At 45.9% G+C, this 26,227-nt stretch overlaps 1 protein-coding gene across 3 annotated transcripts; it reads right to left on the bottom strand.

Annotated features, from left to right (window-relative positions):
* Window positions 1–1,340: 1,340 nt before the first annotated feature.
* nfxl1 (nuclear transcription factor, X-box binding-like 1) lies at window positions 1,341–25,863 on the bottom strand. Of its 3 annotated transcripts, none has more exons than XM_082526577.1 (25): window positions 25,780–25,863; window positions 24,459–24,636; window positions 24,188–24,379; window positions 23,866–23,975; window positions 23,088–23,218; window positions 22,643–22,687; window positions 20,620–20,753; window positions 20,315–20,400; window positions 20,164–20,239; window positions 19,942–20,039; window positions 19,587–19,701; window positions 19,386–19,510; window positions 19,173–19,295; window positions 16,797–16,887; window positions 14,240–14,360; window positions 13,704–13,860; window positions 12,935–13,026; window positions 9,704–9,725; window positions 9,087–9,206; window positions 7,591–7,745; window positions 5,593–5,662; window positions 3,866–3,970; window positions 3,569–3,649; window positions 3,430–3,483; window positions 1,341–3,266 (listed from the first exon to the last, which is right to left on the bottom strand). In XM_082526577.1, the coding sequence occupies exons 2-25, from the start codon at window positions 24,616–24,618 to the stop codon at window positions 3,069–3,071; spliced, it is 2,661 nt and encodes an 886-aa protein (XP_082382703.1). In that variant the 5' UTR covers window positions 24,619–24,636; window positions 25,780–25,863; the 3' UTR covers window positions 1,341–3,068. The 3 variants fall into 3 exon arrangements, with proteins under 3 accessions (XP_082382703.1, XP_082382704.1, XP_082382705.1); XM_082526578.1 differs by lacking the exon at window positions 25,780–25,863 and adding an exon at window positions 25,115–25,763; XM_082526579.1 differs by lacking the exon at window positions 25,780–25,863 and adding an exon at window positions 25,432–25,763.
* Window positions 25,864–26,227: the final 364 nt, after the last annotated feature.

The raw sequence follows: 26,227 nt of genomic DNA, 5'->3' as shown, positions 1-26,227 counted from the left end.
ACTATCATAGGATGGAGGTAAACAGGTGCATTAAGAGTATTAAGAGGTGCCCCAGTTTCAACAGCAGGGGCGTTTCCAGGAGTCTTTCAGAGCTGTGACCCACCAGTGAGGAGTGGAACCCCACAGAGGCTGTCTGTGCTCGCTTAATGTTTTAAATGCTAAAAAAAAGTCTGACAGCACCCTTTACAACATACATGTAACGTATTCATGATGCTAACTTGTAATAATGTTTCTTTTTTGATGACTTTGATGGTCGTAGTCATAGTTACGATCTTCTATAATGTAACTACAATGTTGCAGATAAATCTGTTGTGTGGTGATTTTGTCACCAGCTGTTGCAAACTCAGATGGGGAAGAAATGCTTTTAACCATGGATGGAGCGCCTCCTTCTGTAAACATTCACCATGATCAAGCTTCAGTGAGAGGGGCGTTTCCTGAAACTTTGTTTTAAAGGTCACACAAGGGGGATTACAAACGAGCAAGGAGGGGCTCACAGGAAGTCAGAACATTAACCAAAAAAAAGAAGGTGGTTGGTGTAAAGTGATGGACATAGTTTTTGTTTCTGAACTGAAGCCAGCACACAAGTGCATCAAACCTTCTGATTGGAGAACAGAAAGACTTGTGCTTATTGAACGCTGCTCCTTTACTCAGTGACCTGATTAAGTCTGAATGATTTCACAAGTTTATCGGTTGTGGTATTCAGCTCAAACTAAGTGAAACAGGAAGTTCAGAGAGAGTGTGCTCGTTGCACGACGCATCGTTGGCCTCACGACGTCCCTCTCTCACCACCTCCAACTTCCCAAGGCAGCTTGAGGCTTCATTAACCAATGAGTGACATCACAGTGTCCATCATTTATGTACAGTGTGTGTACAGAAGACATTTACATTTATTTTGATGCTGAAAAGTCATAATCCTAAAACTTGTAGGATGAAGATATACAGCAGTACTTATTGTACTCAAGACTCATATTTGTGATGTGACGAGATCATAATTTTTGATATCTTAACATTTGCATCGCTTTAATATTGCAGCTGAAGGTGGTTTTAATTACTCTGAGAAGCGTAATACAAACATAAATGGGTGTAACCACGGTGACGCAGCCCATTAGTTTGTTTTTCCTGTGATTTCACACCGTATGTGATGAGCGAGCGGTGGATCTGACTTTGAACAACAGAGTAGCCAAGAGGCATTTTCCTGTTGACTTCCTTATAACGGGAATGTTTTTGAAACAGCAGAACTGGCGTTCATACTTCAGCATTAGTTTGAAGAGTGGGCGTGGTCTGCCTAACAGAATTCTGAAGGTTACAAAAAAGCTCAATTAGGAAAATGAACACAGGGGTTTTTGTTTCATTTCGATTTATTTTTTAAGTCTTTAGGACAAAAGAATGAAAAATAAGAAAGAAAAATTTTAAATCAAAATCAAAACAATTGAAACGTTTCAGCATGAATATTAGACAGTTGAGTTCCAGTATCTGATGGATTCCTCACAAAAATGACTCTAGATTTCAGATTTTTCCAGTCAGAAACTTCCTGTTGTTCATTTTCTACTTTAAACTTACACAAACATAAAGATTACACATTAGGGAGAATAATGAAGGTACATTAATGAGGAAAAGGGAACCAAAGATATCAATTACTACAACTTAAGCGTCAAAATGTTCATCTCTTATTTTCATTTTGAACTTGAAACACATTAAAAAACAATTATGGAGAATATTAAAGGTTGATTAGAGGTTTACCAGGATGAAAACAGGAATCATTAGGCTGTGTTGTTGTTGCAGCATCAGTCTCTCTACTACAACCTCAGTTTTCACGTGTGCATGCTTTCTGTGCAGGCATGCACACACATCAGTGAAGACACCCAGCAGGACAGCAGGAGCTGGTCTGCAGGTGGGCACAAAGCAGCTTCTAGACACAGAAGCTAACGTATGCAGTTTCAATATCGCCCCACACTGATGTGTAGTGAGGCATGAGCTGACTTCATGGCCTGCCTGATCTAACACTGCTCCATGTCAGTGTGCATGAAACTGATGATGAAACTAGACCAACCCAGTGGTTCCCAAATCTTTATTTCTGTCCCAGTTAAACCTCCACCACGAAACAGACCCAGTCTCCAAAGGCTCCAACAGCATAAAGACAGCCTAGAGGTCCCACAGAGACCACGACCCACTAATGCAAACGTCAACCCTTTAAACAGGTGAGACATCATAAGAGCCAACAACCTTACAGTTGTGATGAAGGGGTAAAGACAGCACACTTTGAAAAACAAGAATATAATTTAAACCAGAAGAAAAAGTAGAGGACCTATGATAGAGCCATGTGGAACTCCACAAACAATGTTTAGCCCCGCCCCCTTCTTCCACTGAAGGTTATTTTTACAGGTTTCAGGTTTTTGATACTCTCAATTACCTTGTTGGTTACTGCATTTCTGTACATGTGTTATGCTATAGAACCCAAAAATATATTTATATCAGATTGTAAACATGTTTATTTCTGTAATGTTAGACAAATAAACAAAGGACTGGCTCACTGGAACCTCATGGGACATTATTAAACTGCAGTGCTGCTTAGTTTGGGAACCACTGGATCAGGATCAGACCAAATAATTTGACCTTTTTTCACATAATTGAGATATTTGGTAGGTAGCAGAGGGGAAAATCACGTTCCCATAAGTTTTGATCAGCCTGAGTCAGTCATGCCTGTTACCATGGTCACTGTGTCACATCAGATTATTCCAGAGCCACAAAGTCTTACTTTATGTGATGGAGTGACAAACCACACGTAGCTCATCTCTCACAACAATTTAGTCAGAGTCACACTTAAAGCAGCTATTTTAACGTTTTTCTTCACTGCTTTCAGACTAAAAATCAATTAAACTTTTCACTGAATGAAAAAGGAGAAACTTCCTTTTGTTCTGAAACATGAGGCAGCGCTGTGTTCAAAGTTCTAACCATCCAACCTAACCTAAAGCCACTGCTGCTATGGTTAACACAAGGTTCGCAAGGGAAGAGTCGCAGCGAGCGTCTGAATGGCGGCAGGAAACAGAAGCTTGCACGCCGCCGTCTGCTCAGGCCGACTCCTGCAGGTAGTAGTAGGTGGCGGCAGACAGCAGCGCGCCGCCCAGCGGGACAAGGACAAAGGCGGCACACCTCCTCCACCACCTTGCCGCCTTTGAGCGCTCGTCGTCCACCTCCTCCCTTCTACCCCGCTTCTTGTTCCTCCGCCCTCCTCGCTGCTGCCGCTTCTCGAACGCCTCCAGCTCCTCCTGCACAATAACACAGTTTGAACCGACTCCGACCACATCAATTCAACATCCACCGTCATTAATCACTCGCAGTTATTAGCTTTACATGTTGAAATGAACGTTTGAAAGTCTGAACCTTCTCCAGAGCTAAAAGGTGGTGCAGGTGGAACAGCATGAAACTCACCTGAAGCTTCCTCTGCTCCTCCTCCTGAGCCGCTCTTTGCTCCGCCTCCTTCAGCTAAACACACAAACACACGCAGAGTGTCAGTGTTTGTGTGTCCAGGTGTGAACCACTCAGAGTCTGTACAGGTGTGTGTTTATACCTGGCTGACTTTCTTCTGCTGTTCTCTGCAGATGTCGTCACACTCAACAGCAAACTGAGGCGACAGCGAGCACAGCACCTCCTACACACACACACACACACACACACACACACACACACACACACACACACACACACACACAGCTAATGTCAGAGTCCTGCAGTGTGGAAATGGTTAGTAGAGATTCAACCCTTCTGATCCTGACAGATGTCCACAGTTACATTATCATCAACACTTACACTGCACAGGTATTCCTAATAAAGTGGCCACAGTGCGGAGTGCTACTTTTGGTTTTACCTTCTTGATTCTCTTGCAGGGACACCGGAGCTTCACCTTCTGCTGACACGTCTCCTCACACACACCTGGATGGCACACCTGCTTACAGCGATGGCCACAGCTCAGCTGCACGCACACACACACACACACGCACACACACACACAGATTAATTGTGGCTGCTGCTGTAGCGAGGCAGAGCAAACTTCAGCTCTGTCCAAGAGAAACATGAAGCAACCGTCGAACAGTGAAATGAAACACTGGCCGCTTTGATCCTTTCACGGTGGAGGAAACGTCACCACCATCAGTCTTTAGCTCCGAGCAGCTGGACCGCAGCTTGAATCGGACTCTCAGCAATGTCACATAAACTAAAGGCTGAAACTCAAACAAGTTTTTTTGTGGTTTCTTTTTTGTTTTGAAATGATTGTGAAGAGTTTCAACATCTCCAGAGGAGACGAGCCGACTTCTGAATTTATTTCTTTTAACCCGGCGAAGTCCAAGCCAGCGTCTGACGTCTTTGATGGTTAGCAGCACAGAAAACACTGAAGCTTAAGAACCATCAGCTGGAGTTTGTTTTCATGAAAGCGTCACAGACGCCACCTCTGTGCCAGATACCTCAAGTGTCACCTGGACATTTGTAATGCTGACAGCAGCAGCAGCCACACAGTGACCAACAGTCTGACATGTGCTGGTAGCAATGCAGTGCACAGGGAGGAGCTCAGATCAGGTGATGAAAGTTGTACAGGATGAAGCTTAGATAATAAAATAATGAGGATGATAATTCCTCAGGGAGGCTCATCTCGCATGCTGCAGTCTTATTGGCCTTTACAGGCTCAAAGATGCCCCCCCCCCCCCACACACACACACAGACAGAGAGGAAACACTCTTCATAGAGTTCCTAGAAGACCTGATGTGGAGGTAAACTCAAATCCTCATGCTTTAACTTCTGTACGATATGAAAAAAAGAAAAGTTCTCTTTTTCTTCTGTAATGATTTATGAAAACACACATCCACTGCTTCAGGACTTCACAGGGTTACACCGATCGACACGCTGAAATAAACACCTGAAGGGTCTTTAGACACTTTATGTTTCTTACTTCACGGGAACATTTTGGGATAAATCATTTTTCAGATCAGCCAACTGAACGGAGAGAAAATCGAACTGAGAGGCTGAAACCTGCAGAAGAAGAGAGTCTAAACACCACAGCGCTGCGGCCGCTCCATGTTTGTTATTCCTGCTGTGTGCGTGCGTGTGTGTGCGTGCGTGTGTGTGTGTGTGTGTCTTGGCTCTTCAGAGCTGAAGTTACAGCTGAATGAAAACAGTGTTCTGACAGAAGGACGCACACGAACCACCGCACTGCTCAAACATTTTACTTCAACTGTGCTTGTGCGTGTTTAAGTCGCAGAATGAAAACACTAAATCACTCCCAGGTGAAAGGAAAGCACGAGAGCGAGACTGTTGGTGTTCAGCTGGCGCCACACGGCTAAAGCGATCAGAGCGATGGCGCTGAGCGGACGGCGTTGTGTTACTTCTGCTGTGTCACTGACGATTATTGACGATTGATAGGAGGGAGAAAAACAGGAGGCGGGAAGAAGAAGAAAAGAGGAAAGGAGCGTAGCAAGAATGGAAAGAGCTGGGACCTCCAGAGCAGTCACACTTTAATGGCACTCAAGGCTGATAAACTAGTCCCATGATGCACTGGGGCCCTTAGGGAGGACACCACAGATGGAGTGGGGTCGGCGCTCATACCTCTTTGGGACACTGGTTGTTGCAGGAGCTCAGGGCCTCCTTGGTCTGCTCGTCGGCTGCGGTCAGCTTCCTGCAGAGAGCGATCGATCGGTCAGCAGTAACACTGTTAGTTCACACACGTTTTATTAGTGATGAGCTGCTGATCACCCGGAGCTCACAGCAGATAAGGAGCCTCTGTGTTTATGCTGCTGCACAGTGACACTGGCTGAGCGTCGGCACCTGCAGACGGGCTCTGACACACACCTGGAGCAGCGACGCTCTCAGGCTGCCCTCTTTAAAGCCTGCTCACTGACACAGCTTCACTGATCCAGGCCTCACCTGAGCAGCACTCACCTTTGACCTTCGTGTTTCAGACGTGTTAATGTGCAGGCCAGCGGGTCTCAAACACCTTGTCCACACACGTGTTTATATCAACAGAAAACAGCCTCACACACATCGCCGGGCCTTCTTTTCACAGCCTGAATTAGTTTGAAATTGAACCGACTGTTCAGAACGTCTTGTGAAGCTCGATGTCACAGTTAAAAACATCCAGCTGGAACAAGCCTGGACTTGCCTCACGGCACGGTTTGGAAACCACAGCTGGAAGTGAGTTGGGCCCTACAGAAAACAACTTCACACTCGTTCTGTTGTTGTGTTTTGCCCCTCGGGGCCACCGAAGACTCGGGAGAAGTTCCAGATTAGTCGCCAAGTGTCTGAGTATGTGCCAGACTTTAAAAAGGACTTCAGTTTCCTCGTAAACAAACACGCCTCCACTCATACAGACATTATTTTACACATGAAGGTAGGCAAGAGTGCTTCAAATAAATCTTCTATTGACGAATAAGTCAGACCACAGAGTTACAGTCCTGTGCAGGTCTTAAACCACCCCACACTTTGTTGTCAGGTTTAAAGAAGCAATGAAAGGTCTTAAATAATCAGGCCACATCTGATCTTAATGAGCTTAGAGAACTGTAGCACTAGAGCACCTTCGGTGTACACCGGGTGTTTCATCTTTCCTCACTGTGTGTTTGCCACCTCTGTCCATTGAATTATTCATTTCTATTAATCTCCGGCTCTCTCCCTCAGCTTGCCTTCGTCCTCACACCTCTCACAGATGCCCCCCTCCCTGAGTCTGGCTCTGCTGGAGGTTTCATCCTGTTAAAGGCAGTTTTTCCTTCCCAGAAATGTTTCTTATTTGTTAAACCACTGATCTGTAAATCATTCCAGTGCTGCGGCTGCACATAACAGAAAACCTAACAAAGAACCAAATTTAAATGGCGTCTTTGTTCCCTAAAAAACAAACACACATCACTCGCTCTCATTCCTTTAGTTGAATCTATGAAAAATGCCAAAGATAAAACAGTTTTACGGACATCAAATGGGATTTTTGTACCAACAAGGTGATTCCCAAAGTGCTATTAGCTGAAAGCTTGGCATATCTCAGCATGCTGCACAGTGTGTCCTTAAAGAAGGAAACTGGACACGTGGAGGACAAAAGAAGAAGTGGCAGACCTAAAAAGCTATCTGCAGCAGCTGGACGGTGTCTGAGCGCGACACAGGGCCTGTCGCTTCCCCTGATCCAGCTCCACGTTTTAATAAATCACTGTCGCACATTTTCTAAGCAAAACAAAGAACGATGGGTGACGCGAGACTTGCTCTTACTCATCATTGCAGTCTGACAGCTGGCTCCCTCTCCATATAAAACACTGATATTACTTCTCTTTAAACGCATTAACATCGACCATCCTGTTAGTCTCAAGCATTTTTGTTCCTTCTGCTTCAAATTATGCAGCAAGAAGCTCCGCTTTGATTTAAAAAGAGGAAGTTAAGAGAAGAAAAAGCTTCTGATGAGTCTGCCACCTTTACACAGCAGTCGTGACTTTATCGTGCTTTGTTTTGTCATTTCAAACGAGGCCGTTCATGTTTCCAGTCATGCCATCACTCTGCCTTTGTTTACATCATGTAGTGAGTGACTGGTTTTGTTTATTCAGGTATGATAAATCATGTGTTTGTACTGACGTGCACTCCACGTAGAGCAGGCTGATCTTGCAGTGGCACCGCTGGCGGATCATCTGGCTGCAGGGGGGGCAGGCGCCTGGGTGACAGGGGCGGGGGCAGGAGTGAGGGCAGCCGGATGGGCGGGGCTTAGAGCAGCCCTCCTCACACACCTCGCACTGCAGAGAGATGAGATCAGGTGAAGCAACCAGTAGGATTACTGTGAGTAACAAACACCAGAACACTTCACAGTTTCTCACAGGTCGCGGAGTTCCACAGGGCTCTGTTACCGATCCTCTACCTTTTAATTACTAAAATATATACATGCTTGCAAAAGCACAAGGTGCCTCATATTTAACAACTGTACTCTATAAATTACCTGTTTAAATTTTAATTGGGCTTACAGATTGTATTATTAAGGCCTGGCTTCTGTAACTGACAGGTGGATGATGACATCAGCTATTTGGAGTCCCCGGACGTGACCTCGGCGCATTGGAGCATTTTTAATGCACTTATCTGACCAATAACATGGCTGCTGTGTTTAACTTTACCAACAGGTGGTTCAAGACGTCTGAGCTCCAGTTTTGGTGAAATTTGAGGATTTATTTGAATATTAGAGCACCAGTTACCAGGTTTCTGTGCGATGGCAGAATCCAATGGGTAGTGTCATAGTGGCTGTTAGTGGAGACTCAAAATTAAACACAATATTTCCAGGATGTTTGTGATCATACTGGATGATGTTCTGTTGGTGACTGTAGCTTTACTAGTGCAAACAAAAACAAGGGGATTTTCAGCCTCTTCCAATAAGATACTGTTACTGATGAAGTCTAAGTGTGAATGTATTGAATGTATTGCTACAAGGTGCCGCCAGCAGCAGCATTATATCCTGTAGTCCAGGTCGTGTTCTCAGTAAAGTACAACATGAGTGTTTAACACTTTAACAACAGAGTAACTAAATCTTGTAATAAATTACATTTCAGTCCTGTTGACCTTCATCGGGGACTTGATTGCAATTCCTTGAATGTGTTAGTGGTAACCCAGACAGTGGGACTTACATTTAACTGTAAACATCACCACCGTCAGGCTGCAGCTCCAAGCAGCTCATACCAGACTCAGTGATTTTAACTGTAATGTAAAGGCCTGTTTAACTGCACTCCTTCACCTGCTACACCCGTCGCACAGTCAGGTGATCATAAACGTGTAGTTTGTCACATAAAACAAAACTATAATACATTTCCTGTTGGGAGGTCGTACTCTTGGGTCGCTGTGTATAACCAGCTGCTTACGGCCCTGCTTTTTCGTCACCAGTATCCAGTGTCATTTGAAATACAACTACAGCGCTCCACCAACGCTCGCTGGGTCAGTAGTTTCCTGCTTCACAGTCCAGTGGTGCTCAGTGGTGTGTTTGTTGTTTCCACCTTCAGCAGGACTTTTCTTAGATGTGTGCAAAGGATTCTGTTGGTGCCATCATTCATCATTTCATCAGATTTCATTGACAGACATCTAAACAAGGTCCTTACTGGATTGCTGTTAACCAGATGACACTCTCTGCTGCAGGAGTGGTTGCCGCAGGTCAGAGGTCGTCCGCAGGGTCGCTTGCAGGAGAAACGACCCTGACGATGACACGGCACCGGGCTGACCTGCCGAGCACAAACAGAGTTCAGCGCAGACCCTCCATCATTAGATCTGATGACCTCGTCTGGAGGTGAACGAGCGCCTGTATACGAGTGTGTTGAATACCAAACGACTAAATGAGATGAAACGCAAGAGACTTAAAAGAGCGAGAGAGATACAGAGAAGGACAAAGCAGATGAATAGAAGGAGGAAGGAGTGAATGAGGAAGAGGAGGTCAGAAGGACAAACTAATAATAAACGGCGTTTGGAACGAGGGAACATGATGGAAAGGAAAACATTAAGGAGGGGAAGGACGGTGGGAAAGTAGCACAGATAAAAAGAGGAGTGCAGGGAGGAAGTAATAAATCTACAAAGACAGATACGTGGAGCCTTCGTGCTGGAAACCAGTGTCGATGACCAGAGAGGAAGAAGTGCTGAAAGCGTTAAGCCGCATCATCGTCACTACAGTTTAAAGAAACAGAAGAAGAGTGAAGATGGAGGCTGTGACCAGGCTGGCTCTTACCTCGTGTTCTCCAAAACAGGCCCTGAAAGACAAAAACAAAGACTCACTGCACCGCTCACCTCCACTCACTATTCACACGAGTGTCCTCGTTAGGCTTCAAATGTTTACTGCAACCACTCAAACTCAGCGTTCGCTCGTTTGCAGACGATCAGATACTCAAAGTCTGTGCAGTTTTATGAAATTCTTCCACAATTTGTAGATGCAGTTTATTTCCTCCGATCGGTGACGCTCTGCCTCTATAAGATGCTCTTCTCGTACCCACTCATGTCACTGACCTGCTGCAAAACAACCTGATCATCTCTAACATCTCCCTGCAGCTGATCGTCTCTAACATCTCAGCTGTTCTCTTTTGCTGGGACGACGTGTTGGTGCCAAATTCACTACAATATTTAGAATATTTTTCATTAGATTTAAAAAATAATAATAATAATAATAAGAAAAGGTGTATCTGTTTAAACAAACAACTTGGATATGGTTTTATGATCACAGTATTCTGCTTTTTGTGAGTCCAGACTTCTCGTAAACATTTTTTAGCCGTTTGGGGCTTTTTCCTTTAACTTTGCTTTTTATTTTAACCTTAAACGTATCCACCCGTTGCAGGCATCCATTCACTTCCATTCAGCTGATTTATTTCCATATTTTCCAGTGGACGAAGAGATTGACATTGACCTTAGAAAAGGTCAGAAGCTGGAGCAGCTGGAGGTCGAGGGATGATGAGAGACGTGATGGAGGAAAACAAAAATAAATAAAATCATTGACTTAATTAAATTGAGTTTGGCTTTTTATATACGTCATCTTATTTTGACTTCGTTACTGTTCAATTAGTATTTTAATGGCTGAATTGTTTTATTTTAATGTGCGCTGAAGTCAGAATGGACTTTACTGCATTTATTTTCTTTTATAATGTTTACAGAACATCACGGGGGGTTGGGTTGAAATGTGCTCGGCTGTTGGTTGATTATCTAACGCTTCCTGTTTTTCCGTCGGCGCAGATGAAGACAAAGTGTTGATACACGCTGCTTTGTTTGCCGAGTTGCTCCGATGCTGTTCTTTCCACATTTTAATGAACTTTTATCACATCTTTGCACATTATCCATCGACTTCCATGCATCTAATTCACCTCCATATCTACACTTGCCTCGTCAGTTTTACATCACAGTCCATCACTTCTCTCACATAAAGTCCTTTCGCTCCCATTCTTCCCATTTACTTCCATATTTTCCAGTTGGTCCACAGCATCACTTAGTTTATCTGATACTTTTTTCACACTGTAAAACAACATATCATCACCCATCAATTTAAAATCACCCACTTTCCAGCTGCTCATGCTTTTACTTTCACTTCAAACTTCATCTATTCCGTCCTTTCTTTTGCGAGCATCCTTGTTATTTGTATATTTCCCAGCTGCCTCAGCTTCTGCTCCGTTCATTAACTTTATTCCGGTTAGCAGCTCACATCCTGTCACTACTGTGAAAAACTCCATTTATTCTACTTAATTTCAAACATGTGTCTGTTTTGTTTTTACCGACTTCAATCACTTTTTTAAACGATCGTTTACTTTGGCTCATTACGCGCCGACCTCACGTCACCTCAGTCAGTTCGTGTAAACGCTGTGTGATGGTGAAAACAGCTTTTTCACTTCGCTTCTTTCAACTCAATCGACTCCCACCATTCACGGCCGCTTGGTCACATCACACGATCACTTTCTGGCACATTTTTAGAAAACGTGACTCTGCGCGACCCCCGGTTCATTTGTGTTCGCTTTGCCTCGACATGCCGACGCAGAGCCGCGGACGACCGGCTCCAGCAGAAGTTTGACTCAACATCGTGTGTGCGTGTGTGTAGGGGGGATACGGCGGTTCTCACACACCCACACAGATGGCTGATGTTGGTTGTTGGCTGCGTCACTGAGCTGCAGGCAGCTGGCAGGCGGAGTGTTTTTTAATCTCAGGTCTAATGATTCGTGACGGGACCAAAGCACCTCAGTGTGTGTGTGGGTGTGATTTCTGTGTGTGTTTAGGGGTTCTGGGCACCACATGATGAAAACACTTTAATTATTTAAAAGGCCTCCAGCTCCTCGGTTAAGCGTGGTTCGGCGTCTGCAGGGAGCCCGGCGCGTTACATCATGTTTTACATATTCATTGAAATCTAATTTAAGGAAATGTGAAGCACTGTGCGCTCGCCCCGGCACAGAAACACTTTGATTTTCTGGTTCTGCACATGTTCAACGTTCTGAAAAGTAAACCGATCCACGTTTGCTTCTTTGGCGATGCTGATCAGAAACATGTGACCGCGCTTTCTTCACCGCTCTGCAGCAAATGTTTGCCTTTCATGGACATACGGCTCAATCCTAAAAGGAAAAACACTTTTCTGAGACCAGGTTCACATGTTGGCGGGAAGCATGCACTATGAAGCAGGTTCAACGTATCCAGGACATCTTTCTGTTATCGGGGCTCTTTTACTGTGACATGACGCTGGTTGTCAATTACAAACTCCATTTAAAAGAGTTAGCATGTGTGAAATAGAGCAACGTGAATGAAGAGCTGTCGTTAAACAGACTGAAGCACCGGCCAGTAAAGTCCAGCAACCTCCAGCAACCAGTCATTCCAACTTTCATTCACAAAGAGATTGACGTCGGGAATATACGCTTTCCCCGAGCGACCGCTGGTTGTCATGGATGCCTGACAGGTCTCTAGGTCTGTGTGATGCTGCTTAGGATAACATAACCAGTTTAAACTTGTACGACATTAAGATGTTTTCAAACACTCTGATGAACAGAAAAAACCAGGGTAAGATTCCTCCTAACAGTCTCTGACCAGCTACAATCTCAGGGATCTTCCAGAAATGGTGATGCTATTTTCCATAGATCTGATTGGTCAGTAGGTGCTGATGTCATACCTGTTAACCTCTTATCTAAAGTACGACCTACACTGGAGCAGGATAGGTGTTAACTCAACAACCACTAATCCTGTTTTGTAGGTGTCTGCAGACTGCTCTGTGTTAGAGCTCACGTCTACCTGCTGCTGTGATCAAGAAGAGTGTGTGTGTGTGTGTGTGTGTGTGTGTGTGTGTGCGTGCGCGTGTGTGCGTGTGTGTGCGCGCGTGTGTGTGTGTGTGCGTGCGTGTGTGCGCGTGTGTGTGTGTGTGCGTGTGCGTGTGCGTGCGTGCGCGTGTGTGTGTGTGCGTGCGTGTGTGTGCGCGTGTGTGTGTGCGTGTGTGTGTGCGTCTTACGTCGGTAGGGGGACTTGGCATGGCGGGCAGGGCAGAGCCTTCTTGACAAACGCGGGCTCAGACGGCTGCTCCCACGGTCCAGCTAAGTGAACCTAAACCACACGGAGAAAAAACTTGTTGGTGGAGCAACACAAACACTTTGTCCTATGTTTTCTCTCTGAGCGGAAACGGGACATTTTCTGCTTTATGGAGCTCGTGATGTTGATAAGATGTTTGACAACGGCGCTCGCAAACACACAGAAGTATGCGCTCGAGTCCACGGCATCCAGATCTGAATAAAAAGTACTTCAGCATCAGCTTTAAGCACCAAAACTCTGAGAACATCTGCAGATTATTAAAGACGCACTCAGATTTATGAATTATATTTCATACTAACCATCTAAACCACGATACACGTGCAGTGTCACACAAAGTGAAACTTCCTGCTAAATCTGACTGTATAAGAAACAGGAAATGGAAGTAATAAAGTATTTAGTTACTTTCCAGTAAAGCAGTCGTTGTTTTTTATTCGTTTAATTCACTTTATTCACTTTTAAAGCTCTGAAATGATTCTGGTGATTGATTCTATTTAACACAAAGAATCTGGAAAATAAAATAGTCTCAGCGCTTTCAGAGTAAAAGCATCTGAAGCCACAGCTGCTGCCTGCACCTCAGTGTTTGGTGGTTTTGTCGGAGGTCAGCAGGCTGCGCATCATTTTCCTCTCTTATCACACAGCCTGGGATCAGCACAGATCCCAGAGAAACAAGAGGACCTGAGGTGGTCCTTTACCTGCTGGGACTTGACCAGCACCACGTCGTGGCAGGGCTGCGGGCAGGTGTGGCTGCAGCTGGGCAGCGGCAGCAGGCAGGGCTGCTTGCAGGGGGGGCAGGTGCCGGGGTGGCAGCGGTGAGCCTCTCGGGTCGGGTGGTGGCAGGACGGAGGACACCTGAGGACAGCAGAAGAAAGTTTAGTGAGACCTTTCTGATTCCTGCTTTTCTTCTCTGCCCGTAGCCAAAGCCAACAGGAGCAGCTCATTACGGGTCAACGGTCGGCCTCGTTACAGCAGAGCACGACGAATAAGGGAGTAAAAACAATTAAAACTCAGTTAAAGCATAACCCGCTGTGGCTCTCAGGCACGTTTTAATCAAAGCTCTCAGGAGACGTTGCATAACTGCAGAACTGTTATTTAAGACTGCAGGAAAACATAGGAGTGCTGCGCTTTTAACCTCCTCACTGCAGGTTTGCCCTCAGGATCTAAAGCACAGGTGTGTGTGTGTGTGTGTGTGTGTGTGTGTGTGTGTGTGTGTGTGTGTGTGTGTGGTTACCTGCAGGCCTCCTTGCAGCGAGGTGGTTTGGTGGTCCTCTCGCGGCCACAGGGGACGACAAGGACCGTCGAGCCGCACGTGCACCGGACCTCCACCGACTCTGGACACGGATAACAGCTGCCTGAGTCAGAGAGGGCGACATTAAAGGGCAAATTCACTCATTTTCAGATAAACCGGGGGGAACGTGATCATCAGTAACAGAGTTTATCATATCCTCCTATTACAAATCCTCCACTGAGCTGAGCAGACCGCCCACCTGTAAGCCACACAGATATAAGCGAGGCTGCCATATCGCGGCATCGGCCCCTCTGGCCGTCACCAGTAGGCGGCAGGTGAAGTGTCTGAGCCGGGGCTCGTAGATATATATATCTTCTTCCACTCGATGATTACAGAAAGCATTCCCTCATCCGGTTTTGTCTAATATGTTTAGTAATATTACTACAAACACATTCATGACAAACACGAGTCTTTCCTGTTCAGCAATCAGATAAACTGCTGCTGCTCTGTGAGACGTTGGCAGGTCTGCCTGCACGGCGTCAGTCGACACTCACTGCTGTGAAGACTTCCATTAAAATAACACACCGAATGTTTGGCAACAGACAGGACTGAGTGGGAGACTCGTGTCTCACAGCTTGTGCAGATAAAGCCTGAACAGCAGATGCTTTTCCTTCTAAAGGAGAGACGTCCAAACCAGGAGCTCTGCTTATTTTAGACTGTGGGGCAGGAGAACATCTGTAGTGCCATCGATGGACAAAGTAATGTAGGCTGAACTTAAAGGGGACATCCTCTTGGACTGCAGCTGGTGGTGCTAGTTTTGTTCTGCACTGGAAGCTCGAAGTTTGCTCGGGCTGATGTGAAGAGGTTAGAACAGGTTCATGAGCCGATCAGAGGCCGCAGAGTGGAACAAAGACAACCAGCTGCAGTCCGAGACTGAGTTCCTCTGCAGGATGAGAGACTCAACCAACCAGCTGAATCTGGTTACCTGCGTCTTCCTGGGAGAGCCCAGACATCCTGCTGTCACCACGTGCAGCTGATGGATACAAACGCAGGTCAACCAGAGAAACCATCAGCCTGGAACAGACGCCAACCCCTCACTTCCCCTCTGCGCCTCTCTTGACTTTTTCAAGATCTCGACACACATGAAGATCTAAACTTGCAACTCCACCCAAACCACGAGCACCACTCAACCCTTTAGCAGCCAAGAACCTCGGAGGTGCATTCCAGCCGGTTTGACTTTGACGTAAACTACCCAAGTGCAGGTCAGAGGTCACTGCTTGATGACCTGTGCCCCTACCTAATGAAGGTCCCGAGAGCACCGAACAAAACCGGCTGTCCTGAAATATCCTGAAACCAGGGCAGCGTGGTGGAGTCCTGCAGTCCAGCAAGGAGGCAGCCGATTATGTCGGCCTGTTATTTACTTGTTGCAAAGAAATCAGCAATTAAAATCTCTGCAAACTTTAATCACTGACTGAAGAAAACATGTCCTCCCCTAACACCACAAACAGGATCCACATCTGTGGGAAACAACGTTCCCACTGAAGTGATGTTAAAAAGTAAACACAGGGTGGGGTGGTTTTATAGTTTCCATAGTTACACCAGTCACAATATCAAAGTTCACCTCTGCAGGTCAAAATATACCGAGTGAGGGGACACACACACACACACACACACACACACACACACACACACACACAGGCAGCTGTTATCTGCGTGGCAATGCGTTGGCAGTGCTGCAACCTTCTCCCTGCTCCCTCTTGAAAGGTCAGAGCAGCCAATCAGCACGCAATCACACCAATAAATTGACTTTAATCTATTCAGCCAATCAAGAGGCGGATGGATGAATAAATTATCTGTTATCGCCCAATCAGGGAACAATAGACGCAGGAAGCTGTCTGTTATTCAGACACAGACACACACAGAGCTGAATGTTTGGGAGAAAGTTGACCTCTGTTTCCTGCTGATCGTCATTAATTCCCTTTATCAAGGACTCGAGAGTGTGTGTGTGTTTTCTCCTGTGCTATCAGCTGGAAGAAATGTCAGCGCACACGCACTCACACACACACTCATACACACTCACACACACACACACACACACTCACACACACACACTCACACACACACACTCACACACACACACACACACACACACACACACACACACACACACACACACACAGTCTCTTAAGTAGGCCAGAACTTCTCGGTTTGACCTCTCACCTTCATCCAGCTGTGAATCCTTCAACACTTCACAGCCTATCTGACAGACAGGAATGTGATGTGACGTGTGTGTTGAGAAGTTTCAGGTCCGTCCACGTCTGCTCAGAGACTCAAACTTTCTTTACTGCTGGCCCCTAAACGTGTTTGTTTCTGCTGTGACGTTTAACACAGGTAGTCTGACTGCTGGAGCCTCCGGTGGACACGAGAGGAGCTGCAGCTGTTATCACCTATGAACCTGAGCCTGTTACCAAACGAATGATCATCACTGATCCATTCATTCCAACTGATTTGAATCCCGCTGTGATTCTGCACGTAATCTAAATGTAATCAGATTACTTACCTTGGTGACAGACTGAGGGACACTTGTGGTTCCGACAGCCCAGGGTTCGGCCGCAGCTTTGGTCGCAGGGGGGACAGTTACCGGGGCAACACTGAAACACAAAGCATCGTGGGAAACAGGTTTATCTCTGAGGCACTTCTTCTTCTACTTCTTTAATACAGGCGACCGCAGCTCGTCCTGCTCTGCTGTTTGGCGCCAAAATCATCAAACATGTGCAACACACGTCATCGCGTCGTGTTATTTCACACAGCTACGAGTAACTCTGTTCACACAGGACTAACAGAGGTGGAGGGCGGATGCAGGCTCGTCTGGGTTTTGCACCCTAAAGGTCATCTCACGAGAGAAAGCGCCGGCCCCCGCCACCCTGCAGCCTCCGTCAGGTGATAAGGAGCTTTTATTATGGAAATGGAACCTCCTGTGATTTAATGTATCAAAGGTCGTATGAGCTCCGCCCCCAAATGTTCCAGATTAATAACAGTTATATTAATCAGCTGACTACTTTGTACTTGCTGTCTACACTCTGTTAGTCATGAAGCGTGTGGACTCAGTGTTTATTTGATCAGGTTAACGTCACGGCCGCTCCTCTGCAGGGAGCCGGGACTTTAAGAACCGGCCGTTTTGAGCTCTGCACATTGAAGAAGCTGCAGGTTTCTGACTGCCTCGGTGAGTTCAGATGTAACTGGGACTCCCACGTAGCTGGACTGGAGTTTGGCACAATCCATTTTTCCAGCTTTAAAATCCTGTAAATGTCACGTCTCCACTGAGAAAGAGATTTTCACGCTGACGTTATAAACGCTCTGCTGGGTCAGACGGAGTAGAGGGGTCTCAGGTGGCAGACACCAGCTGCTGCTAACCATCTTCCACAGCTTCATAAACATCTCTTACTTCTACGAACACGCTGTTGAACTACACAAAGAGCGACTGTGGGCTTTCAGAGCGGGGCTCACTGCTGAGAAGCAAACAGATGAAGTAGATTTATGAGATAAAACGAGGAGTTTGATGGGAAAATGAAAGCTAACGAGACCGTTTTATAAAAGAGCAGGTGCAATAACATTTACGGTGCCAGAATAAAAAGGGAAAATCTGCAGCTGTTTGGGCTTCATTAAGTATTTAAATGCTGTTGGTACCAAACAACAGGCTGAGCCACAGGATGAGACAGCGAACATTAAAATGACTGAAAGCGCCCATTTACATCTGAGCAGGTTGGCCCCACGGGTCTGACAGCGGGCGGATTATTAAACCTCATCATGTCACATGTCAGACGTGGCGTCAGACAACCTTTTCCTATCAGATTAAACTGATCTGATGCCATCAGGGTGACATTTACGCCACAAAAACGAGACATCGTTGCCGTCACGATCAAAGCGAGACACCGGGACGAAAGCGTGGGGTTCCCTCTGCGAGTGGGTCCTTCAGTCACTGCTCAGACGTTTCATCAACCCTGCGTTGAGCTCGCCTTCGCTCTCTCCGAGACCTTTAATCCACCAGAGAAGAGGAAGGCGGAGGTATGAAGGGTCTTATGTGTGTCATTATGCAACCAGCCTCCCCGCAGCTGATGGAAAATCATTTATTTAACACCGAGAAGATAACAACTCCAGAGGCTCCAGATGTTTCACTGCAGGAACCATCAGAGGATTTGGTGGAACATTAATGTGATCACACTCAGAGTGGAACAAATCTGAGACACTACACACTGAGTGGGCGATCCACACACACACACACACATCCTCTGGGTCTAACTGTTCCTGCCTGCTGCATCGCTTCCTCACTATTCTGATTCCCACCTGTGCAGACTCACAGTTTGTACCCTAGAGGCCATGTGTAGGAGTTTTACTGGTGACATGATGATTTCTTTGTGCAGCTCTGCTTGTTTTGTGGTATAAATCAAGTGTACCTGCTTTCTTTATAGCCGTGCTGTTTCACTGCTTCATAAAAACTCAAATTCGCTGAGTTCAGTTGATCTGGAGCCAAGATGAAAGCTCCAAGGCTCAGCTTCCCACATACGGATTAAATCCAGGACCACAAACCTTAAAGAAAGTTTTATTTTATCCTGGGAGTCGATCCAGTCGTGTGTGGGAACCTGCTGAAAGGTTTCTGTAGGTGAACCAGGAGGATTACTAACAGTGTGTACTGTGGCTGCAGCTCTCTGTCTCCCTCTGTTGGTTACTGTGCCGCTCTGCTCGCCTTCATTTGAATTGTTTCATCCACATTAATGACTAAAATAATCCTGATTATCTTTTTTTTTTTCAATAATCTAGAAGCCCAGACTTCACAAATGTGATGCTAACCAGTGAGAGCTGAAACAGGTGAAGCATCTCCTGCAGCCAGGGGTGAGTTCATGCAGACTGATAGCTTCTAATGAGAACGTGGACTGACCTTCCTCCTGCACTGGTGTCTCTGACAGTTCCTGGTTTTGGGACACTTGGAGTCGCACAGGTATTCTTTATGACACGGCATCTGCTTCCTGTATCGGCCACACCTGCACTCCTTCTCCACCTCCTGCAGAGACACAGAGCGGGGCTCAGCGTGTGTGTGTCTGTGTGTGTGTGTGATCAGTGTGTGTGTGATCAGTGTGTGTGTGTCAGAGACCTGTCTGCAGGTTTCGCAGCTCCCTCGGTGACACCTCATTGAACAGGTGTGCTTCAAACATGCCAGACGGCGATCGCACGTGTCGCCGCATGGCTGCACTTCCTCTGTACACGGCAGAGACGACTCTACACACACACACACACACACTTAGAAAACAGTAGCATGGAGTGGAAACCTGTGTGTGTTTGCGTGAGCACTCACTGGTCTTTCCGCATGGACACGTCCTGCTGATGGAGCGAGGACATGGAGGACAGTCGCCATCGCAGCACACCTCCTCACAGGTGTGGTTCCCACAGGAGAGCGGAGCGCCGCACACCTGCGACAGACAGACAGGTGAGTGAGAGGAGGCGGGGCTTCCTGCTCTCAGAATAAAACTAAACACATCAGACGAACCACACCGTCTCCACAGCTTTAATGACTCATGTTACACTTTCTGACCCAGCGAGCAAAGACCACACAGAACATCTCGTCTGGAACATCTGGAACATCTGCAGATTCTGGCAATAAACAATCACAAATCCAGCTGTGCGCTGCTGCTGACACACTGCAAACACACCTGCTGGCAGGTCCAGCGGGGGCTGGCGCAGGGCCTCTCTGCCTTCTCTCTGCCGCACACACACTTCTGAACGCTGACTCTGGGACAGGGCGCGCACTCTGACACACACAGGAGAGGGGGGGGTTTCAGGCGGGCATTTTGGACAGCTCACTCGGGACTGTGTTGAGTCACAGTGAAGCTTCACACATGACTCCGTGTGTGTGTGAGAGACTGTGTGTGTACCTGTGTGACACGGCTGTGAACAGGTGTGCTGTTTGCAGAGCAACAACTTTCCACACGGCTGCTGACACGACCAGGCCTGCAGAGAGAACACACAGTGAGCATGTCACCAACACCCACAGCACGCTGTAAACCTGCAGACGGCGAGGCTCACCTTGTTGCTACAGCGACGGGGGAGGGGCTGTGCTTTGCCACACAGACAAGACACCGACACCATCTTTGGACATGGAGGGCAGGGGCCTGAAACACACAGCTTTAGGAACATTTCCACGCTCCCAGCTCAGAGCAGTTTGTGTGATGTGTTTACTGAGGATGCAAAACTGTAAACCTGCTCGTCCTCTGGGGACGAAGCCCAGTTTTTAAGGATTTCCAGGATAACTCCATTTATCCTTTCTGTGTGTGTGTGTGTGTGTGTGTGTGTGTGTGTGTGTGTGTGTGTGTGTGTGTGTGTGTGGTTACCGGGGTGACAGAGCAGCAGGCAGGTGTGTCCACAGGCAGGTTTGAGCTCCTTCTGACAGATGGAGCCGCACGAGTGAGGAACCAGCCACGGATCAGCTGGAGGATCCTGAAGCTTCCCACAGTAACACGTGTACCTGAACACACCACACAAAAGCTTTTAAACTCTGAAGTTTACAGCCAACATTTATTTTTTTTAATTCAGCGCCTTCAACACACCGACCTGTACCATGTGATGTGTTTAAAACTTCCCACAGTCTGATTAGTGATTATTTACTGAGATAAAAGATTAAGGACAGAAAATCCTCAGCTGGGAAGAACCCAGTCAGCAGAGACACAAAGAGACACAGGTGAGACATGCTTAAACTTTTAAAGTGACTGAAACTAAACTGAAAACCTAAATTCAAAAGACAATAAAATGAATCCATGACAAATAATTACAAAAAAACTATATGTAATATAAATTAAGCATTTCTAACAGTAAATACTGAGATTGAAGCACAAACAGCATGAAACTACAGTGTGGAGTGTGGCTCCCCCTGCTGGAGAGCAGCAGCACAGCCGCGTTGTGTGAAGCTGGACAGCGTTCACATGAGATACAACAAAGTGATGCACATTTGCTCTTTCTCTCCAACCTATGGGGCGATAAACACTGCAGCAGGTGGCAAGTTACAGACACTTCACTCGTCAGAGCTCACGTCCAAATAACCTCCCACAACTGGAGCTCAGACTCCTAAATGGCCCGTTGTTATAATTAACAACACATCACAAAAAGCTCCAAAAGGCACCAACAGCACGAACAACAGCAGCCACCTGTCAGTCAAAGAGGCCACGCCCCCAACAACAACAACTTCCAGCCTTAATATAGTTTAAACTGAAACAAGTGAACCAAAACATCTTTGTGTCAGAATGTCAACATGTTTATCTGTGCTGTAAAGCTGGAAATGTTAACATGGGCCTGAGTGAACAGAGTGTATTTCAGTGCTTCAGTGTTCAGCCATACAATCTGTTAAACAGCTTACTGCTCTCTGTCTGCTTCAAGATGGATTTAACTCGGAACTTTGAAACTTTGATTAAACACAGGAAACAAAAAATATCAATAAAATAAAAAAAATCAATAAAAAAAAAGAGTACAAGTTATAAAATCGTTTCCAGAAAGAACTGAAAACTGAATAAAACAGAAGACTGTGGAAAGACAAACCGATACTGAGGATACAGGAACACTAAGCAGCATCACCTCACAATGATCGCATGAAGGTTCTGTAGGGATTTTGACATTAATAGATTCAACGACCGTGTAACACCTCCAGCAGGGACAAAGTGTTGAATGAACGTCAGATATTTGAAAGAGTCAAACCTTAAAACCAAAGAATTTAAAAGTCTGTGTTCATATTCTTGGAGCCTGTTAGGAGTCGGTGGGGCAAGCTCTCACTAATACTTTCAATAAAACAACATTTCACATTTATATTTAACACATTTGAGTCAAAATATCAAATATCTGTACTTTAGCCATATTTGCTTCAGCCTGTGGGGATGAAACATGAACTCAAGCACTCACTCTCCACAGGCTGACATGTTACAATATCCAACTTTACAGCCAGGAAAGCTGTTCATACCCCCTTTATAACAGCTGTACAGCCGAAACAACCTGCAGAAGCTTCACAGAGTGTTCGTGGAGTTCCACAGGGCTCTATTATTGGTCCTCTACTTTTTAAAAAACTCACCTCTTTAAATTGTATTAAGGCTTAAAGTTTGCATTATTATTGGTGTGTTTTCTTTTAATGACACAGGCAGCTATAGCTGTTAGGTAACTGGAGCCCATGATTTGAACCTTTGCACTGTGTTTGTGCTGTTTTAATGCAATTATCTGACCACATTATCGCTTAATGTTTGTTTTTAATGCTACTTGATTATGTTACTGTTAAAGTGAATTTGCAGAGTGGGTTTAGCACTGAGCGTGGCCTGTGGTAACTCTAAAGGGCGGGTCGATAAAACTGGGCACACAGGATAAAGAAATCAAACGTACCTGTTGGGGGTGGCACTGGGTGGATACTCTGCACGGCACTTTGGACTGAGGGGAGACAATCAGACGCATTAACTGATGATTATTTCCTTACAACCGCCCAATCTCAAAGTGAGATTTTTTATTAACTAACAAATGAAACATTAGAAAACACGAGTCCATTATACAGACAAGTTTAGCTAGTAAACAGAAACCACAAAGAGGAAAACCAAAAAAACCCAACTATTTCCAACAATCAATTTTAAACACAAATGTAACACAGAACTTTTCTCTGGTTAGACAGCTTTATCAGTGTGATTTTACCAGCTTATCAGTAATTAGTTCCATTTAAAATGATGTAATTGTACTGAAGATTCACCCTCATGCCAAATAATATTTAACCCTCGCCCATGTTTATGGATTTATCACGTTGGGCTATAGTGGTAGTGGAAGGGCTTTTGTTCCTCACCAGGGCCACGGGTGCTGCTTCTGACCAAAGTCTTCATCGGTGACTGAGGAGACGAGGAAGACCGAGTCTTTGGCCCACTTCTGGATACAGGGCAGGTGGAAGAGGGAGAAACAGCTGGAGCAGCTCCACACCTGGACGCACACACCAGATATCAGAGTTCAGTCTAAAGTGGTCTCCCTCTCTGGGCCTTTTAATATTTATAAGACTTTAAAACAAACTGTGTAAAGAGCACATCACATTACAACCAGCCAATCACACAACTTCACAGGTTTGTAGAAATACTGGAAAAAGTCACTACAAGCTGAGACTCATGGGCAATGTAGCATTATCTACTAGTAGTGGTTGACTAGAGAAGGAAATAAGTGATGAAAGCAAACAGTCTCCAGGGTCAAAAATAGTTCACTAACTTTTACACAGAGGATGTCTGAGAAATTATCAAAGAAACATCTTGAAGTGACCAAAATGACCCCAGACACCTCTCCAAGATATTTACTTTTTCCAACTACTTACTTAAACCTTTTACATAAATACAATCAAGAAGTAAAAACTAAAGAGAAAAAGACAAGATGGAACAATTCTTTTTAAAAAGCACAAAAACCTGAGAACCACATGATTACAATGCTTCTGACTTTCTGTGAGATCTGCTTCTATGAATGTGACAAAAGGAGAAAATCGGCCTCAAGCTGTCGTTAAATGTTCTTCAGAAACCAGAGAGGTGACGTCAGATCAGTGAAGCTGAATCAACACACAGCAGGAGATCAAAGTGCACGTGTCTCACCGCCTGTGTCCTCTTCACCGAGGCGATGCAGATCAGACAGGTGAGCGCTCCGGACTGAAACAGGTCGCTGACGTACTGACCGGTCCTCTGCAGGCCAGTGGCATCCCCGCCTACACACACACACACACACACGCACGCGCACACGCACACACACACACACACAGGGAGTGAGCGGGAATACCACAACATCTGCGCAGCTTCATATCAGGCTCACCTTACTGTCTTCAAACATCTGCACACCCGGTAAAAACACTGGTAAAAAAATCAATTTAACCAGTTGATCTTCACAGTGGTGTTGCCACGGCAATGCCTGGCTGCTCACCTGTCTGGTCGGTGTAGGTGGTGAAGGCGGACGCCAGGATCTTCCCTCTCTTTCCTTCCTTGTGGTCTCCATCATCGATGCTGTTGTCGTCTTCATCATCAGAGGAGGAGCTGAAGTGGCTCTCGACCAATCGCTGAGCAGCAGCCTGGTTGGATTTCCTGATCTCCTCAAACTTGGATTGGACAGCCAAACCTGAGGACCACAGGGAAGAATTAATAAACTCACACCAGCCACACAGCCGACAGGGGTGGTTCATGGAGCGTTTCATCACCATGCGGAGGTTCAGGCGCAGAGCCCGTCTTCGTCCTGACTCCTCTTCCCGTAGCAGTGCCTGGCCTCTCTCTCTCCCTCTGCAGGGGTCGCGACCTTTCAACCTGAGCCTCCTGACTCCGGCCTCGCCCGCGGCCCTGCTGTCGCCAGGCGGGCTCCATGGCAACTGCCTCTTGCCTCTACAGAGAGCAACATATGTGAGAAATGATTGAAAGAAGGATTCACAGTTTATCAGTTTACCCACAATGCACCTGAGATTTTCTCAGTACTACAACTCAGCCTCCACCAGGATTTACTCTGAGGGTGCAAATACTGGATGGCTTCATCAAATCCTCAAAAGTTATTTTTTGGACACAAACAATGAGCTGGGGCTGAGGTGAGAACTTTTCACTGATCTGCCTGACTTTGTATGGATGCAGCAGCACAAGAGTTTCCTCTGTACCATCAAACACACACCAATACTCCAATACTGCATTTTATCAAGGATACATCAACAAGCTTAGAAAACGAGTAGAAAATCCAATGAAAACACTGCAGCAGTAAAAACAGAAGTTCTGAGAGGTCTCTGGTGTAGACATAGAATGAGAGCATTGATATATGTACAATTTTCAACTATTACAGTACTTTTGGCCTTGCATGCATTTAACCAGGTATCACCACTCTCAGGAACTTTAGGAGTTCAGCTTTGAGCCCGACGTCTGCAGATGTTGCCACTCATTCATGTTTATCTGTCTCTGCAGCAGCAGCGTGTTTTTGTTAGTGGATTTAATGCTGCAGAGGTGAATTAGCAGATTTTTGGCTGGACCCTGGTTTGCGCATTAGGGCACGTTTCCACGCAGCAGAGGGGTTTTATACGTGATTCAGAGCTGCCTCAGCCTCACCGGAGGCTCTGCGCAGCCTCAGCTTGCCCTCCTCAGGTGCTCACAGCTGCCTGACAGCTTTACCTGACACCTGGCTGGGTCTTTAGCGGTTACCTGACTACCCCAGCTGTCCCGCTGAGTCACAGCGACACGAAGCCGGACTGTGTCTCTCTCCGCCCGTGCACCTGACCGCTGCACCTGAGCACGTACACCGCAACACGTTTACACCGCGCATGCTCACGTTAAAGGCCAAATTCACTTCAAAAGTGCTGCTAGCCGGCTAGCTGCAGCAACCCAACTGCCATTCAAACTCCAAGAAAAACCAGGCGGAAACAAGCGTCACTTCCGGTAAACAACATTCACCAAACTCTAATTATCCACACAAGCTTCCGGAATGTTAATATTTAACTCCAAAGACAATCAGAAAACCTCATTTAATGAGCAGTTATGAGCTAAACACACCTCAACACTCAGCACAGTGGAGCCAGGTGCCTGATTGTCATGCGTAGTGCAACGCGGTGCATGCCGGTTCTTGTAGTTCTCACAACCAAACGTCGTCTGTTTAGCGATTTATCCAGGAGTAAAACTACATATCCCACAACCTCACACACACGCACACGTGTACGCAAACGCACACACATACGTGTCACTGCACAGCTGCAACTTTAGTAACTTTTTGCTTTTTGGTTGTTAATTTATTAACAATATAAAAAGCTCATTTAGGGCTAGGGTCTTAGATCAATAATACAAAAATGTGATCAACAAATAAAACTTTATCGATCCCGTGCTCCGCGGTAGTATTAACATTTCCTACAGCACATTTACCTACATTAGTTTCCATCTGAGCTCATCAACATTTCTATGTACTTTTAATCAACAATAATAATAATAATGAGAATGCACTGGAAAT

This window comes from Aulonocara stuartgranti (genome assembly GCF_965226115.1).
Source record: "Aulonocara stuartgranti genome assembly, chromosome: 3".
Lineage (NCBI taxonomy): Eukaryota > Metazoa > Chordata > Actinopteri > Cichliformes > Cichlidae > Aulonocara > Aulonocara stuartgranti.
This window is presented reverse-complemented; position numbering and strand designations above follow the sequence as displayed.

Bases quoted from the DNA above. Each gene is read 5' to 3' on its own strand.
- nfxl1 (XM_082526577.1), bottom strand. From the start codon at position 24,618: ATGGAGCCCGCCTGGCGACAGCAGGGCCGCGGGCGAGGCCGGAGTCAG. The intron at 24,380-24,458 runs GTGATGAAACGC...TGTGGTCCTCAG, and splicing joins TGCGCCTGAACCTCCGCATG to GTTTGGCTGTCCAATCCAAG. The intron at 23,219-23,865 runs GTGAGACACGTG...GTGTGCGTCCAG, and splicing joins CGGTGAAGAGGACACAGGCG to GTGTGGAGCTGCTCCAGCTG.